Source organism: Dendrobates tinctorius, unplaced genomic scaffold (assembly GCF_039654945.1).
Source record: "Dendrobates tinctorius isolate UK_male_01 unplaced genomic scaffold, ASM3965494v1 ptg000230l, whole genome shotgun sequence".
NCBI classification, from domain to species: domain Eukaryota; kingdom Metazoa; phylum Chordata; class Amphibia; order Anura; family Dendrobatidae; genus Dendrobates; species Dendrobates tinctorius.
The window spans coordinates 625,508-644,305 of record NW_027361897.1 but is presented as its reverse complement, the minus strand read 5'-3'; the positions used below and the strand labels follow the sequence as shown (position 1 = coordinate 644,305).

The following is an 18,798-nucleotide window of genomic DNA, read 5'->3' as shown; positions in this document are numbered from 1 at the left end:
ACGCAGAATGAACAAAAACCAGCGTTTCATGAATTTCTTTTTACACCGTTCCGCGTGCGGTAAAATTGATAAAGCGGTTTTATTCTTCGGGTCAGTACGGTTACAGCGATACCTCATTTAGGTCGTTTTTTTATGTTTTGTCGGTTTTATGCAATGAAAACTATTTTATATAAAAAATAATTATTTTTGCATCGCTTTATTCTGCGAGCTATAACTTTTTTATTTTTTCGCTGATGATGCTGTGTGGCGGCTCGTTTTTTGCGGGACAAGATGACGTTTTCAGCGATACCATGGATATTTATATGCGTCTTTTTGATCGCGCGTTATTACACTTTTTGTTTGGCGGTATGATAAGTCATTTTTTGCTTCGTTTTTTATTTTTATTTTTTAAGGGGTTCGCTAAAGGGGTTAACTAATGGGACAGTTTTATAGGGCGGGTCATTACGGACGTGGCGATACCTAATATGTGTACTTTTATTGTTTTTTTTATTATTTCCAAAAAATGGATTTATTGGGGGAATATTTTTTTTTTTTCTTTCTATTTGGCGATTTTTTTTTTTATTATTTTAACACTTTTTTTAATTTTTTTTTTACTTTATTAAATAGTCCCAGGTGGGACATCACTGTCCTGTGACAGATCGCTGATCTGTCACATCACAGATCACTGTGACAGATCAGCGATCTGTCACAGGCAGTGCAGAAGGCTTCCTCATGCCTGCGCTTTGCAGGCACTGAGGAAGCCAGCTTCCTCAGGCCCCCGTCGCCATCTTGGATTCGGGGGCCTGGAGGAAAGGAGCCCCCCGCAGCAGCGCTGCACATTGCGCTGCCGTGGGGGGCTCAGGGAAGCACGGAGGGAGCCCCCTCCCTGCCGATGCTTCCCTTTAACCCCGGGTACACCGCGATCATGTTTGATCGCGGTGTGCAAGGGGTTAACGTGTCGGGGGCGGTCCGTGACCGCCCCTGACACATTGTGCCGGGTGTCAGCTGTGATAATCAGCTGACACCCGGCCGCGATCAGCGGGGGCGCCGCTGATCGCGGTAGACGTACTATCCCGTCCACGGTCATACGGGCCCGGGTCCCGTGGACGGGATAGTACGTCGGATGTCAGGAAGGGGTTAAGGAAGAAAAAAAAAAAAAGTCAATTGTGCACAGGTTCCTTTAACTGTAACCAGGTCTCACATGCCAACGCACAGCCTATATTGTTCTCTAATCCAACCGTGACACAATGGGAAGGATAATCACTAGGGTAAAACATTACATCCATTGCAAATAAATAATCTAACTAGGAAATGAATAGATATGTTTCTCAATAGTCCTGGCCACTTGCATAAGATAAGCTATTGCACTTGTCTCTCAGCAATTAACGTAATGCTGGTGCTCAAGTATGTGGCTGCTAAGCAGCAGTGCACCCACCCCAGCAGCCGCTGCCTGGTCAATTGTGCTCCAACGTTAAGGCTGTATTGACACTAGTTAATCAGTTTTTGGCCTCTGAGGCATTTCACGTTAGTAATTCACTTGTTTGGACGGCCTGTTGCATTTCTTATACTTCAGATTCCTACCAAATGTTTGATGCCCCCTCCTACCAAGTTCTCGTGCATGGAGCCAAACCTGTGAATTCATGTGCATCTTATGGGTGGCTTTATAGGAGTCACCGTAGCTGTATATTAACCAGACAGTTTAAGTATTTGGTTTCCTATTTTTTTTTCCTCCCAGCAACATTTTTTAGGTTAAATAAAAATAGTCTGCCCCCCTCCATTTTTTTGGTTAATACTAGCAGTAAGTGTGTGCTTGATATTTTATATTAGTCAAATCCAAAATGAAATGATTGCGGAAACCATTGTCAAGCTGCAAATTTAAAAATCTACATCTCAGATACATTACAACATGGAAATTATCTGAAGAACATGGATTAGATTTTTAAAAACCATTATCCACACTGCTGCGGATTATCTGTGTACAAACCTGGATATGGCCTAGGGGAATTATAAGCAATCTATTGCATCCCATATGTCCTCCATTATGGGAAAGCGACATGAGACAAGAGGTTAATCTCAAGTCCTCCACCTCTGATGTGCAGCATATTTTATTGGAGGGCTCCTTCTCCCAAGCAGCAGACAGCGCCATTACTGCCTCACCTCAGCGTGGAACGTTGAATCGGGGGTCACAGGAGGCATGGTCCCTGCTGCAGGAAGCCAGCAGCGGGAAAGGTGGGACAATGCTGTGGGCCCTGGGTGGGAGGAGGGGGCGTCCCAGCAGTGCGATGCTGTGGGTCCGGTGTCGGCAATGAGACAGAGCGAAGTGCATTGCTTTCCAGGGTTTCAGGAAGATCGCTAGCTGCCAGAGGCTGTGTACGTGCAGACTGCGATCTCTGCTGCGTAAGCACCGCCTAGGTAGGCCCATGGCTTCAGGAAAAATGGCCACCAGGAAAGCAATGCACCCTGCTCACTGCCGACACCGGGTCAGCATCATCGCCCCACTTCTGTTGCCGCCGGCTTACAAAAGGAAGGGACCCTGCCTCCCGTGATCCCGCTCCACCTCCGCCACCCCTCACCCCCACTAAGATACATTCTGACTATAATGCTTCCCCCCTCCATCTCCCTCACAAATTTGGCAGGAAAGAAGTGCATCTGATAGTCCGAAAAATGCGCTAGTCTTCTTTGATGAGAGAGTTTGCAGATGTTTACTTTTTTCTTTAACCCCTTCATGACATGTCACATCTAAGAGTCATGGAAGGGAAGGAGGTCCCGACCAATAAAGTATATACATCATGCTGCTCATGCGACCACCGTGACTAAGTGCGCGGTGACCACATTAGGATGTCGGCTGTTTGAAAGCAGGGAACTGGGACTCGTCACCACAGGTGGAACTGCCCCCGTAGCTATGGTCGCTGTGATGAACTGTTCACAATTTAACAGCCAATCACAGCTATTTCAGTGATTCAGGCACTGATCATAGGCTGGTGCTAGGAGACCACAGAGTCAGCAGCCACCAGCACTGATTGGCTTCATCGTCCGATCACGCCAATCGCAAAAATCAGTGAGCAAAGACGCGGTATGACCTCACTCTGGCTTGTAAACGTTGTAGAGCAGTCACTGACGTTCTGCTGCAGATCTTGTGGTCCACAGTCTTTTTGAAGACGGTACCATCACTGCTGCTGAAAGAAACTGTTCCTGATCCATTCCTGTCCCCTGCTTCTTACTAAAACGCCCCAATCTCCTTCTCGTTAACCCCTTCCCCAGGCCCCCTAGCTCTGATCAGCACTTGATAACTCGATTTTTAGTAGTTTTATCTTGTGCGTGCATCCTGCAGCCACCGCGCACTGGTCAGTTCAGTAACGCACAGCACTGATTAGCACCCGTGCTCACTTTTTTCCCCAGGACTTCATTTTTTTTCTCCCCTCTGTCCATTTATTGTCCCTTCTCTCACCTCACACTGCCTCCATACATGCACCCTCTAGCAGCTGAGCCACTGATCAGCGTTTCTGATCGCTTTTGGCCTGGACTCCTGTGGGACAATATCATCAGTGCTACCAGTATGGTAGTTTTAAGGGTAAGATCCTTTGAATTTTATCTGCCGCTTCCAAAATTCAGCTATTTTCAAGCCTTCTGTTACCATGTCCAGAATCCAGCCGCTGGAAGGGATATTCTCCAGGCCTGGATGAAGAGTCTTCCCCCCTTACTTGTTGCCTGGGGTCATTAAGAGGATTTTTGATGCTGAAGCAGGATCTCCGAACATAAATAAGGGCTCTTTCACACTTTTAAACTCCCACTTCTCTAACCCAGAGGACGTCCCCCCATTACATTTTCCTCTGAAAGGAAGTCTTCCTCGTATCGCTTGTAAACCAGGGAAAATATCCCTTCTTGTCACCGGCCTTTTCTAAAATGTTGTCCAATTTCTTCCCGAACAAAAATTGGCCCTCACACGGTATAAAGCAGTTTGCTTTTAGATTGCAGATCTCTTGGACAGCCTTTGAACTACAAGGCTAGTCTTGCTGCATTCGACAATCCAGCACACCTAGCCGCTAACCTCACCGAGTCTGCAGAAGACATGCTGGGTCACTCTAACAGAGGCAGATTGCCCAAAATTTTATCCCTTGGGGTTTTATCGCCGAGCTGATCCTCCACTTGTTTCAGCCAGGTCATAAGGGAATGTGCAGTAGAGGTTCAGGCAATCGCTAGCTTCAGACCTCCTGCTGCCGCTTACAATTTTTTTTTTTTTAATCTAAAAGGATCTCTAAACCAGAGTTCCCCAACTCCAGTCCTCAAGGCCCACCAACAGATCATGTTTTCAGGATTTCCTTTGTATTGCACAGGTGAAGCAATAATCACCTGAGCAATACTAAGGAAATCCTGAAAACATGACCTGTTGGTGGGCCTTGAGGACTGGAGTTGGGGAACCCTGCTCCAAACACTCGAGTCTTCAAAGTGTAAGGCTAACCTCTGAGGATTTTAATACCGCCCCATCAATCCTAGGGACCATATCACAAATCAGAGTCCTTTTTCCTCAAGAGGATAATCTCCTTTTTGAAGATGAGGGCAAGGCACCTGTTTTCTCCACTCAGTCAGTGAGTGAGTGCCTAGATATTACAATTAACCAAAAAAGTGTCTGCCTCCATTTTAACCCTCCGAACATCACGTATTCTAATGATTTAGCCATCTTCTATTTTAAGCCCATAGTTGACCTAACAGCTTTAACTAGCCTGTCTGTATACTCCACCGAAAAGTATGGTCTGCACCATGTCACTGTCCGAGGAGGAGGATGAAGACTCAGTGTGGTATTCTCCCTTTGATAACTGAAAACAGAATCAGTAGACTCCCCTAGATTTTTTGCCTTTTTTATATTTTTAACAGCGTTATTAAGGAAGCTTCCACTTCTGCCCTGATGACAGATCTAAGGTGCACGGCAAAGTCTAGGGGCTCTTCACTAATTGTTTTGTGCATGTAGTCTGAGCAGAGCTTTTTCTGCCAGTCCACTGCTAGCAGGGTTTTGCATAGCACAAGCCTTTTTAGGTCTGTCCAAGTGATTTAAACAAAAAACAAGGAGCTCATTTCAATGGTGACATTCACGAAGATCACTAACCACCCGCTGTCACTTTTAGGGTTTCGGATACAGAAGCTGCTCTGGGATACATAAAGCATCCTGTCTGTACACTAAGGAGTCCTGAGATCCTCCCCCTGCGGCTCCTGCCACTTGTGCATCTGCTCCTATCACAGTGTCTACGCTGCTGATAGTGAGCTGTTATAGCTGCTGCTGTCTTGGATCTTCCATGGTACTCAGGGAGGAAAGCTTAAATGCTTGTGCGCCAGCTTTTCTTGTGGTCTGTCCCTATTCTTATATGGGACCGACATCGATGCATTTAGGTCAGTATCCTCAAAAGACTGACACCCCCCCTGTGAGAACCAACTAGGATGCAACATTTTCCCACACGCCCCAGACAGCTATACTCATACAGGGCGACGCCAATTTCTTCCAATGCGCCCCACTGTGACGTCACTTGAGTAATCAGATTCCCAGGGTGCCTTGTGCCCGTGACGTCAGTGGAGCGCGCCGATGTCAGCATTGCGTCCCGGCCTCAGCATGCAGCACACAGCAATTGAGGGATGGTGGGGGGTGGGCGCCGAGGCAAATTCAGAGCCCCCCCCCCCTTTGGACCAGTGAACGGCATTTCCAGGACCCTGAAGGCTGGCGTCACAGACATGAAGCCAGCTGGGCTGGGTAAAAAGCTTACTTTACCGTTCATTGCGGATTTGAGCACAAAGTTCCCATCAAGGACAGGAAACCAAATGATGCGGGGGGGGGGAGGTGCCGCCCTTTTATTTCTGTAGGTTTCCTTTCCAGGGCAGATCACAGCAAATGAGCCAGCGCCCACAGTTAGTGATCCCATAGGAACCTCACCCCCGGAAGATAATGAGCCACAGATTCCCGATTTTGTGACGCAACCAGGAATCCAATTTGACACTACCGGCCTCACTGAAAATCGACTTTTTCAGAGTCTTTTTCTCTGCCAATTTTGTAGACCTCATGGTTTCTCAGACAAATTTGTATGCCCAACAAGTTTTATCCCAAAACCCCACTTCATCATTTGCCAACTGGAAACCTATAGGAGGTCATAGAAATGAAGTTTTGGGGTTTTGTTCTTCACATGAGGTTAATGAAGGCAGAAATTCTGCAATATTGGAGTGTTAACATTTTATAAAACACTCCACTGTTCCGCATGGCCATACCCAAGACACGTTTTGAGGCCATCCACAAATGTTTACATTACAACGATAATGCAGTGTCCTCCTCAAATGATCCCAACTTTGACCGACTTTTCAAAGTTAGAGTCCCATTACACCAAACGATGCACCAGCGATCCCGACAACGATACGACCTGGTCAGGATCACTGGTGCATCGCTACATGATCGCTGGTGAGCTGCCAAACAAGCAGACACACCAGCGATCAGGACCAGCGATGACGCTGGTATCCAAAGGTAAATATCAGGTAACTAAGCGCGCACGTAGCTTAGTTACCCGCTGTGTACCTTGGTTACCAGCGTGCTCGCACTGAGAGCTGGTATCCAAGGTAAACATCGGGTAACTAAGCGCGCGAGGCACTTAGTTATCCGCTGTTTACCTTGGATACCAGCTCCCAGAGCGAGCACGCTGGTAACCAAGGTACACAGCGGGTAACTAAGCTACGTGCGCCTAGTTACCCGATATTTACCTTGGATACCAGCTCCCATCGTCTGCTTACAGCGCTGGGAGCTCGCTGATCGTTGCTCTCCCGCTGCCACACGCAGCGATGCACGCTGGCCAGCGGGAGACCAACGATCAAAAAATGTCCCAGGACGTTCCTGCACGATCAGCGATACCCGGCGGAGGGGCCGGTCGCTGATGCGTCACAAAATCAGCGATCTCGCTATGTGTGACGGGCCCTTTAGGCAGGTCATTGATAATACATTTCAAGGGGAGGATCAAATTCCACTATAAGCTATGCAAGAGCACCTTGGGGTACACCCACAGATTTAGAGTTTATGAAGGGAAGAACACCTGGAAACAACGCCCTGAATGTTCCCCTGTCCTGCGAGTAAGTGGGAAAATGGTGTGGGAATTAGTACACCCACTGCTGGATAAGTGTTATCACCTCTTTGTGGAGAACTTCTACACCAGCATCCCGCACTTTAAATCCCTCTCTTCCAGAGCTACCGAAGCATGAGGCACTGTGCACAGAAACCAGAGAGGCCTCCTTAAGATGCTAATAGGGCAGCTGCTCAGAAAGGGTGGGGAAAAATGGGACTAAAAGCTCATTTTTGTGAGAAAAAAAAAGGTAAATTTAAACATTAATTTTTCCCTTCCACATTCCATTAATGCCTGAAGGGTTAATAAACTTTTTGAATGTGATTTTGACCACCTTGAGGGGGAGCAATTTTTAGAATGGTGTTATTTCTGCCATATAGGCCCCTCCATGTTAATTCAAGTGTGATGTGGTCCCTAGAAAAATGGTTTTGTACATTTTGTGGGGAAATTTTGAAGAAAAAAAAAAAAGTGGTCTCAAAAATTGTGCGGATCTAAAAGAGAATATGTGGGAAATGTTACTTAGTAACTAGTTTGTGTGACATCACTTTCTGATTCAAGAGCATAAAATTGAAGTTTGAAACTTGCAAATTATTATTTTTTTTTTTTTTTTAATTTTCACCAAATATCTGATTTTTTCACAAATACACCCAAGTCATATGGAAGAAATTTTACCACTATCATGAGGTACAATATGTCAAGTAAAAACTCAGTGGGATAAGTTGAAGCATTCCAGATTTATTACCTCAAAGTGACTCTGGTTAGAATTGGAAAATTTAGTCTGGTCATGAAGGTGTAAAAACAGCCTTGGAGGGTAATTATTATTGAACATTATTGGAATGTTCTGTTTTCATATTAATGTTGTTAAAAGACAATGAAACTATTTAAAAGTATGAAAAAAAATTAAATTAAAATTACAGTAAACCTACAATGTGTGAATGAATCTGCAGTACCTGTCACTTTTTGGACCGAGCTATGCAGTTTGGCACCGCAGGGACACTGCCTATATATCTATGCATAGTGCACAAATACAGCTCTACGCAATTACAAATTAAATGACCAATTGCTACAATGAATAGATTTTTAGGCTCAGCATTTCTCAATCTTTCGATACTTATAAAGTCCTTTTTCGGTATCATGAGGTAGACATACTTGCAAATGAGGATCAATCTCAAAAATAGTCTCCCCTCTTCGCATATCAGTAATTAACCATGGTCCACCGGCTCTGGAGAGAGAAATATTACAATATTAAGCATCCTAACTAAAAAAACAAAATAAAGAGCCAATTCCTCTCTATGAATAGCTCAACAAGCTGTGCAATAAGTTATACATTTGCATCGTGAACTGGAAAAAAAAGGAGAAAAAAAAAAAAATACTCACACTGGCACGGTGCGAAGAAGTTCTAGGATTCCTTGTCCATTCCACTGCTGGGCTGCATGTAGCTCTTCAGTGCAAACACCAACTATCTACCAGAGAAACCAAAGCATGTCATTATAGATCACATACATCATATTATGGATATATCTCAACTGCATCAGAACAGACGCTACAGATACTATTGAAAAGAAGATTTATCATACCTGATGAAAAAGAACAGTGCCATAAGCAAATTCTAGGAACTATTTATGTTGCCGTTTCCCCTTACCACCCCCTCCGCAAAAAAAAAAAAAAAAAAAAAAAAAAAAAAAAAAAAGGAGGGCATCTCATCTATATAAATTTAAAATAGTGATATATTCTTATGCAAGAAGTATCATTCATTCAAAGCTTTAGTAGCCTTTTCAGCTGTCAGATCCCCACAAAAAGATCCCACCGCCTATTTCTGTGACGGCTCACCTGTAGAAAGGACACAAAGCCGAATGGCGTCTGCACTGGTCGCATCTGAGGGTCCTCCGTTAGAAGCATGTGCTGAATTCGAGACTCGCTGTTGTCCAGTGGACTGTGCCACGATACATGATCTCCACTGCAGAAAGTGTTTTCTAAAGAGACAAAAAACACAATGTATCCAGTTGCCAATGAAATGTAATAAGTTCTACTAATAAATAAAACGAAGATAAAACTTTTGCTATAGCCAGGTCATAACTGGAATTTCCCTGATCATCCACCTATTTAAAGGAAAATCTGTCACAATGTTTTCACCATCTCATCTGAGAGCAGTATAATGTAGGGCTGTGATGAAACCGTACCTCGCCACCCCGCCTATCTGAGACATTATGTCAGACGGATCACGTAATGCGATCTCCCCAAAGAGAGGTTCCGCACCCCCTGGGGACAAGCAAAGTCAGCTTGGTAGTTTTACACAGAGGGCCCCCCAGGGAGGCACGAGGAGTGAGAGGATGTGGCCCACACAGTCACTGACATGGCACCACACTCGCTCACAACCCTGACAGGCTGAGAAGTCCCTTTCACAACCACCAGTGAAACAGAACCAACCCGGTAATACTGCCAACAGTTCCTCGTTAGATATAAGCCCGGTCCGTTAACGTGATTATATCGGGCCACAAATCAGCCCCGGTAGCATGGACAGTGAAGCCAAGAAAAAGACGTGTAGATTCGTGGATCAGTATAAAAGAGCAGCCAAAGGTTAAATTACATATTCATTCGCCTTAAGGACACACTAGACAATACACTATATACACGATGGTTACACATACACAATGGTCAGATATGCAAAGACAGATAGTGGTAGGGCAAAATCTATAAGCAGAATATATGGGACCGCTATCAGTAGATGAATGTCCTGACTACCGGGCGGAGGGGCTGCCACATGGGAGACTTGTGGTCCCCTCTATTCCTTAACTTTTCCCCACACACAACATCGTTGCGACCTCCCCAGAGAAAAAGCAATAGGCCATGCTTTACACAAGCATTTAACCCCTTTGGGTTACTCCCCTCTTGCCCTCTGGGCTGAACCTAAATCCCGTCCTCTAGCAGGTAAGAACTCCACAACCCAAGATGTGTCAACGCCTTAACCCCTTCCCAACATGTGCCGTACATACGCTGCTCTGCACGAGCTGTGTTCCTGCAAAGAGAAGTATATGTACGGCGCCGCAACCGTGCGGAAGTCAGCTACAGGTGAGAGCTGACACCCTGTAGCAACAGCCAGAATTGGCACTAGCACAGATCGCGGGCGTTTAACCCCTCTGATGCCGCTGTCAATAGTGACAGAGGAGCATCGCACAATGTGCCTGCCTGTCAGATGCTGCTCTGATGCCCCGCAGTGAAGAAGCATTACAGAGTATCAGATCAACGATCTGTTACTATACAGAGGTCCCATCCTGGGACAAGGTTAAAAGAAAAAAATAAAAGTACACATTTAATATCGCTGCGTCCGGAATGATCCAACCTATAAATGTCCCACTAGTTAACCCCTTCAGTGAACACTATAAAAAAAAAAAAAAAAAAAACCCACACACTATGCTTTATCACCATCCCACTGAACAAAAAGCGCAATAAATCGTGATAAAAAAGTGTAAATAAAAATTGCATCACTGCAAATGTTATCTTGTCCCGCAAAAAAACAAGCCATAATACAGCTCAACCAGCAGAATAAAAAAAATAAAGTTATAGCTTTGGCAATAAAACGATGTAAAAGATGGATTTTTGGTTCTTACCGTAAAATCTCTTTCTTGGAGCCTTCATTGGGGGACACAGATTACCATGGGTGTATGCTGCTGCTGCTAGGAGGCTGACACTATGCAAAACAAGAAAATTAGCTCCTCCCCGGCAGTATACACCCACCGACAGGCACCAAGCACCTCAGTTGGTGAAAAGCAGTAGGAGAAGCAACAAGAAAACTCTAAACATATGTACCAACCCAACAAGGGATTCCAAGACCCAACACGGTACAACTTAAATAGGGAGGGTGCTGTGTCCCCCAATGAAGGCTCCAAGAAAGATTTTACGGTAAGAACCAAAAATCCATCTTTCTTTATCGCCTTATTGGGGGACACAGATTACCATGGGACATTCCAAAGCAGTCCCCAAGGGTGGGAACAGCAATAAGGAACGAAAGTAACGGAAAGGCTTAGGTCGGCCGGTGAGCCACTGCCGCCTGCAGAACCTTCCTACCAACAACAGCATCAGACGAGGCCTGGGTATGAACCCTGTAGAACCTCGTGAAAGTGTGCAAAGATGACCAGGTTGCGGCCTTGCAAATTTGCATGGCCGAGGCCTGGTGACGAGCAGCCCACGAAGCCGCCACAGCCCGGTGGAATGAGCTCTTACTCCCGGAGGGGGGGGGGGGGGGGGTCGCTTTTCCTGAAGATGATACGCCTCCAGAATGGTAGAACGAATCCAGCGAGCGATCGTGGATTTGGAAGCCGGAAGGCCCTTCTGGCGACCTTCAGAGATGATCAGCAAGGAATCGGACCGACGAAAGGAACAAGTCCTGGCGAGATAGACACGCAGGGCTCTAACTACGTCCAGTTTGTGGAGAGACTTCTCAAGAGGATGAGATGGAGCCGGACAAAAAGAAGGAAGGACGATATCCTCATTGATATGGAAAGCGGAAACCACCTTTGGAAGAAAAGAAGGAACGGGCCTGAGAACGGCTTTGTCCTGATGGAGAATCAGGTAAGGGGAACGACAAGACAAGGCCGCCAATTCAGAAACTCTTCTGATGGATGAAATGGCGATCAAAAAGGTGACCTTCCAAGAGAGAAGGGACAAAGGGATGTCCTGGAGAGGCTCGAACGGCGCCTTCTGGAGAGCGCCAAGAACGAGGTTGAGATCCCACGGGTCTATTGGCGAATGATGAGGAGGAGCCACGTGGGAAACCCCTTGCAGAAAGGTTTTGACCTGTGGAAAAGAAGCTAGCTCTCTTTGGAAGAGGATAGAGAGAGCAGAAACCTGGCCCTTGAGCGTACTGAGGGACAGACCCACGTCTAACCCAGACTGAAGAAACCCAAGGATAGATGGGATAGAAAAGGACATTGGGAAGACACTTTTATCATCACACCAACGGAAAAAAGCCTTCCAGTACCTATAGTAAATGCGGGAAGAGGCTGGTTTCCTGGCTCTGATCGTAGTTTGAATAACCTGACTGGACAGACCTGATTCCTTCAGAATTGCGGTCTCAACGGCCATGCCGTCAAACTCAGAGACTGAGAATTCTCGTGGTAAAGGGGGCCTTGCGAGAGAAGGTCTGGACAATCTGGAAGCCTCCAGGGGACGTCCGCGAGCATGTTGACCAGTTCCGCGTACCAAGGCCGTCTTGGCCAATCTGGAGCGACTAGAATCACTGGTACGCCTTCCGATTTTATCTTTTTGACCACTCGAGGGATCAAGGCCAGAGGCGGGAACAGATAAGGAAGTTGAAACTGGGACCACGGAGTCACCAGTGCGTCGCATGCGACGGCTAGAGGGTCCCTGGACCTGGCTACGAACTGCGGCACCTTGTGGTTCATCCGAGATGCCATGAGATCGACATCCGGGGTGCCCCAACGGTCGCATATCTGAGAGAAGACTGCGGGGTGCAGGGACCATTCGCCGGACGCTAGGCCCTGGCGACTCAAAGTCGGCTGCCCAATTTTCCACCCCTGGAATATGGACAGCGGAGATTGTCGGAACATAACGTTCTGCCCAGCGGAATATCCTGGCCACTTCTGACATTACTTGCTTGCTGCGCGTGCCCCCCTGATGGTTTATGTACGCCACGGCCGTGGCGTTGTCCGACTGAATACGGACCGGCTTGCCGGACAGGAGGGGCTGCCAATGAAGAAGGGCCAGGAAGATTGCTCTGATCTCCAGAAGATTGATTGGGAGGAGAGACTCCTGTGGCTTCCAGCGTCCTTGGGCCGCTTTCTGATGGAACACGGCCCCCCATCCTAGAAGGCTCGCATCGGTGGTGATAACTTGCCACTGAGGCGGAAGGAAGGACCTCCCTTGGAGAACTGACGCTGGCCGTAGCCACCAAGTGAGAGACTGCCTCACTCTGAGAGGAAGCCGAATAGGACGGTCCAAGGACATCGTGGTCTTGTCCCAGGCTGAAAGCAGAGACAGCTGGAGGGGCCGAAGATGAAACTGCGCAAAGGGTACTGCTTCCATGAAGCCACCATCTTCCCCAGGACCTTCATGCAGAACCGAATGGGAATGGGAGCAGGCCTCTTGAGAGTCCTGATGCCCTTGGAAAGAGTTGTAAATTTTTCCCTTGGAAGAAAAACACGGGCTAGCTTCGTATCGAATTCCATGCCCAGAAAGGTCAGACGCTGGGTGGGAAATCAGAATGGACTTCTCCTTGTTGACTAGCCAACCTAGGCAGCTGAGAGTGTCCAGAGTTATCTGAAGGCTCTGGAGACAGTCCTGGCGAGACGAACCCTTGATCAAAAGATCGTCCAGATAAGGGATGATGAGGATCCCTCTGGAGCGAAGGATGGCCATGACGGTCGCCATAACCTTCGTGAAAACACGGGGCGCTGAAGCTAGGCCGAAAGGAAGAGCTGTGAACTGAAAGTGGTCTCCCTGAAACGCAAATCGAAGATACTTCTGATGCTGCGCACAAATTGGAATGTGCAGATAGGCATCCCGAATGTCCACCGAGCAGAGGAATTCCCCGGGTTCCATGGAAGCAATCACCGACCGAAGAGACTCCATTTTGAAATGAAGAATCTTCACGTGGCGATTGAGCAATTTGAGGTCCAGAATAGGACGAAGAGAGCCGTCTTTCTTCGGGACTACAAAGAGATTGGAGTAGAACCCGGAAAACCGTTCGTTTGAGGGAACGGGAACAATGACTCCGGCGGAAAGAAGGGAGGAAATGGCCTGCAGAAAACCCGGAATCTGGGCCCGCTGTTGCGGAGGCCGAGACCGGAAAAACCGTCTGTTCGGGAGTGAAGCAAATTCGATCTTGTATCCGGATGCGACGAGTTCTCTGACCCAAGCGTCGTCGACAACGGACAGCCAAGCATCCGCGAAAGAGGAAAGTCTGCCTCCCACCCTGGAAGAAATTCCAGGTGGGGGTGACCCGTCACTTAGACGAAAATCTGCCGGAATTGGCGCCTGCAGATCTGGAATATTGTCCTCTAGATCTCCAGCGAGGAGCGGGTTTGTAGGAAGGTTTCCTCTGATCCCGCTCCCTGGTGGCGGGCGGCCGATCCTGTTGAGTGGCTCTCTCCGTGGCAGAGAAGGGGCGAAAGGGCCTGAATGGTCGAAAACCCTTTCTGTTCAAAAAACGTTTTGATCGAGATTGGGGAAGCGAAGTACTTTTACCTCCAGTGGCATCGGAAATTATCTGGTCCAGCTTTGCTCCAAAGAGTCTAGAGCCATGGAATGGCAGATTGGTAAGCGACTTTTTTGAAGTAGTGTCCGCATTCCATGACTTTAGCCAGAGGACTCGGCGTACAGCTACTATGTTGCTGTTAGCCCTTGCTACGCAGCCGGCCGCGTCCAAGGAGGCCAAAAGGTATTTACCTGCATGGTTAATCTGATCTGCAAGATCCGCCAACTCGTCTTGAGGAGCTGACGCCAAGATGCCTCTGCGAAGTATTTTTGCCCAAGCGGAAATGACTTTCGCCACCCAGGCGGATGCGAAAATAGGGCAGAGAGAGGCGCCAGATGCCTCAAAGATAGACTTAGCCAGAGATTCAATCTGCCTGTCAGTAGGATCTTTGAGCGATGCCCCATCTGGTAGAGAGAGCACCGTTTTTGAGGCTATCCGGGAAACTGGAGGATCCACCTCGGGAGCCTTGGACCACTTTGAGAGCAGTTCTGCGTCAAAGGGGTACACAACGTCCAAGTACTTGCGGCCTGAGAAACGTTGCTCAGGGCGCTCCCAGTGTTTGGATAAGGTAGTATCGAAATCGTTGTGATTGGGAAAGGTTCGAGACGGAGGTCTGGCTCGTTTAAGGAGAACCGAGCATTCCTGAGGTGGAGCCTCATCCTGTTTAATTTTTAGTGTTTGGAAGATAGCTGCAAGAAGACTATCGACCACGTCGGGACCACGTCCCGCGTTTTAGAAACACTGTCCCCCTCTGAACTAGCTTCCGATTGAGAATCATCGCCTGACTGAAGGTTGTCATCCGAGGAAGGAGAAGGAGGCCTGGGAGCAGAAGGGCCCTGCGAGCTCGAGGACGATGTGGACAGAGCCCGCTTCCTAGAAGTCCTTCCCTGTCTGTCTCTTTGAAGGTCGCGGTCAGGTGTGGACGACTCACCCCGAGAGGTGGCCGGGGCAGAGGTGGCTGAGGATAGCTGAGGCAATCGTTCTAAGATGTGGACCAGCGACTGTGATACTTTTGTCAAGTCAGAAACAGACTGTGACATTGTAACGGCCCACTCCGGGGGGAGAGAGGAGGGAAGAGCGCCCTCCGCCCGGGACTCTGTGCGTTCCTGAGATGCTGACATATCTGAAGGACTGCAGAATGGGGACGACCGACCCGATGCCCACTTCTTTTTACAGCGCGCACAGGCGTAAAAGGTAGCGGTGGGCCTGAAGCAGAGATCCCCTGAAGGGTTGGGCATAAGTAAACTGCACTGAATGGCCGCAGAAATTTGGGAATAACTGCCGAGGAGAGCTAATCCTTGCCGCAGAGCCTACAGAGATTCTGTGCGAGCAGCAGAAGAAACGTCGAAGTGTCCCCCAAACAGCGCAGGAAAGAGTGATTCAGGCATCAGGAAATCCTTGTGCTGGAAGATGGAGTCGGAGCTTAGCGGCTGCGCAGTGACTGGTTAATAGCGACAGAGAGGGCATGGCAGAAGAGGGGGGGCTGGCATCCAAAAGAGAAAGAAGCCCTGTGATGGGCTAGAAAAGGCGCGCTGAAAGGAGCGCGCTCAGGAAGGGAGGAGGGAGAGCAGAGGACTTCCCCGCGCTGAGGGGAAAGTGAAAGTGCCTCCCACCCTGACGGCGCTGCAGCCCCATGCCCGACATACCGCGCTAAGGATGGCAATCTGACCCGGTCCTGCCGCTTGCGACGCTGCGGTGAGTGAGGAGATCCCCCGAGACTCCCTGACTAGAGCAGGGAAAGTGGAGGAACGCAAGCGGCCGTGTGAGCGCGCTGCAGGCAGAAAGGGCGGGAGATTCAAATCTGTGGACCTGAAACCAACAAGGTCCCTTCTTCTCCCATGTCACTGAAGCTTATGCGGGGCCGGAGGGAACGTACAGGCACTTACCTGACGTCCCTGAAGAGGATGACCACAGGGGCCCACGGGGAAACGGCAGGCCGCTGGGAGGGGAAGGAGTCCTCTGTACCCGCATCCTGCAGAAGACGGCTTGGAACACCTACGATCGCAGTCTTCCTCTCAGCCCTGTCCCGAGAAAGGGGTGAGGAGGGGGATTCGGCAAGGACCAGCCACCTGTCCGCAACTCTTATCACCGGAAGGTGATAGGGAAAAGTCCTGCCTGCGGTACTGAGAGTTGCGATGTGGGTGACACCACACTGCTCGCTCAGCCGCATGATATAGGAAATCAGGGTGATAACTATACCCTGTTTCCCAATGGAAAAAACCTAAAAGACAAAAAAGAGGGAGAAAATTAATAAGTTCAAACTAAACCTGAAAGGAAAATTGGATTAAAAATGCGGATCTGGGGAGATCCCGGTCCGCCTCCTACAGACACTAAGCACAAACTGAGGTGCTTGGTGCCTGTCTGTGGGTGTATACTGCCAGGGAGGAGCTAATTTTCTTGTTTTGCATAGTGTCAGCCTCCTAGCAGCAGCAGCATACACCCATGGTAATCTGTGTCCCCCAATAAGGCAATAAAGAAACTATTTTTTCCATAAAGAGTTTATTTTGTAAGAGCCAAAACTTAAAAAAAAAAAAAAATTTGACCAAACTCTGAGCGGTATATAACAACAAAAATGTTAAATAAAAAAAAAATTCCCGAATTGCTGGTTTTTGGTCATTCTACTTCCCAAAAATCAGAATAGAGAGATATAAAAAAAAAAAAAAACCCACACACGTGCCTGGAAACTGTACCAATAAATAAGTCAACTCGTCCCAAAAAAAGGAAGCTGTGAAATGACTGTCGTCCGAAATATGGAAAAATTATAGCTATAATTTTTCCATAATTATAGCTTTTTTGCTATGGGGATGCAAAAAATAGCTTTTGCAATAAAAATTAGTGTGTGACAGAAGCCAAGCAAAAACTCATTTGACATCTGGTATCGCAGTAATAGCACCGACCAGAAGAATAAATTCTCCTGATCATATACTGCACGAAGAACGGCGTAATAAATAAAGTAAAACCAATCCTTTACTTGCTGTTGATTTATTTATTCACTTGCAGAAAGGCATGGCTCACAATTATCCTGTGCTCTACGTTGAGCGCTTACACATCTGGGTTTTTGTGCAAATCTCTGAAATACGTGATTCATGCAAAAGTCCCGGCGGACGATTCCCTATAATGGGGCAGATGGAGGCACTGTGGACACAATAGGATCTGTGATCCGGCGCTGTTCGTCTTTTTAGGATTGCCTAAAAGCGCGGTCAACCACAGTTTTATGCACTTCTGAAAAGGACAACGCTGAACAGAGGCTAGATGTAGTTCAGAGTAAGCCCGGGGGTCACACTTACGAGTGCAATGCAAGAAACCCGCACGAGTCTCTCGTCTAAATACCCGGCACTTCCGCAGGCACTCGGGACCGGAGTGTGCGGCTTCATGTATTTCTATACAGCTCAACGTGCTTGTCCCAAGTAAAAAAAAAAAAAAAAAAAAAATGGGTCTATGGGAAAATTTTTGAGAAAAAAGTTAAAGAGGTTTATTTTTTCTTTCCAAAATTCCATTAATTCCTGTAAAGCACCTGAAGGGATAAACTTCTTGAATGTGGTTTTGGGCACCTTGAGGGGTGCAGTTTTTGGGTATTTTCTGTCATAGATCCCTCAAAGTCACTTCAAATGTGAGGTGGTCCCTAAAAAAATGGTTTTGTAAATTTGGTTGTAAAAATGTGAAATCACTGGTAAACTTTTAACCCTTATAGCTTCCTAATAGAAAAAAAAAAAAAAAATGTTTCAAAAATTGTGCTGATGTATGCGTGTGACATGACTCTCTGATTTAAGGTTTATAAAAATTAAAAGTTTGAAAATGGCAACATTTTCTAAATTTTAGCCAAAATTTCCAGTTTTACAAATAAACGCAAGCCATATCAAAGAAATTTTACCACTATTATGAAGTACAATAATTCACGAAAAAAAAAAAAAGTCTCAGCATCGGTGGGATCCTTTGAAGCGCTCCAGAGTTATTACCTCATAAAGTGACAGTGGTCAGAAGTGTAAAAAATTGGCCTGGTCAGGAAGGTGGAAACAGGCTTCAGGATGTAAAGGGCCTGTCACACTAAGCGATATCGCTAGCAATATCGCTATAACGTCACTGGTTTTGTGACGTTATAGCGATATCGCTATGTCTGATACTTACCTCCGACCGGCTCCCGCCGCTGGCTATCGCTGATCGCGCGAGAACGTGCTGGGCCGTTTCTCGTCGTCAGCTTTCTGTGGTGCCGACGAGCGACACGTGGACACGGGCGGTAGGACGTCAAGATCGCCTCGTCTGACAGATAAGTAGCGACCCCCGACCCCTGCTATGTCGCTGGTGAGATCTGCCTGTGTGGCAGCTCACTAGCGACCACTTAAGGCCCAGTCTCACTAAGCGATCTCGGTAGCGAGATCGCTGCTGAGTCACAACTTTTGTGACGTAACAGCACTCTCACCAGCGAGATCGCTGTATGTGACAGCGAGCGGCCCCCCCCTGCCGGTATCGCTGATCGCTGGAAGAAACCTCTGGACATTTCTTTGGTCGCTGGTCTCCTGCTGGCCA

The 18,798-nt window shown here is 47.5% G+C and overlaps 1 protein-coding gene across 2 annotated transcripts in view; it reads right to left on the bottom strand.

Annotated features, from left to right (window-relative positions):
* The window catches only part of SUFU (SUFU negative regulator of hedgehog signaling), a 60,781-nt gene that overhangs the window by 17,230 nt on the left and 24,753 nt on the right, over positions 1–18,798 (bottom strand). For both annotated transcript variants that reach the window (XM_073555751.1, XM_073555750.1), the window contains exons 4-6: positions 8,892–9,034; positions 8,439–8,524; positions 8,211–8,283 (exon numbers count right to left, since the gene is read on the bottom strand). In XM_073555751.1, the coding sequence (XP_073411852.1) occupies positions 8,211–8,283; positions 8,439–8,524; positions 8,892–9,034 (302 nt within the window). The remainder of the gene's footprint in view (positions 1–8,210; positions 8,284–8,438; positions 8,525–8,891; positions 9,035–18,798) is intronic.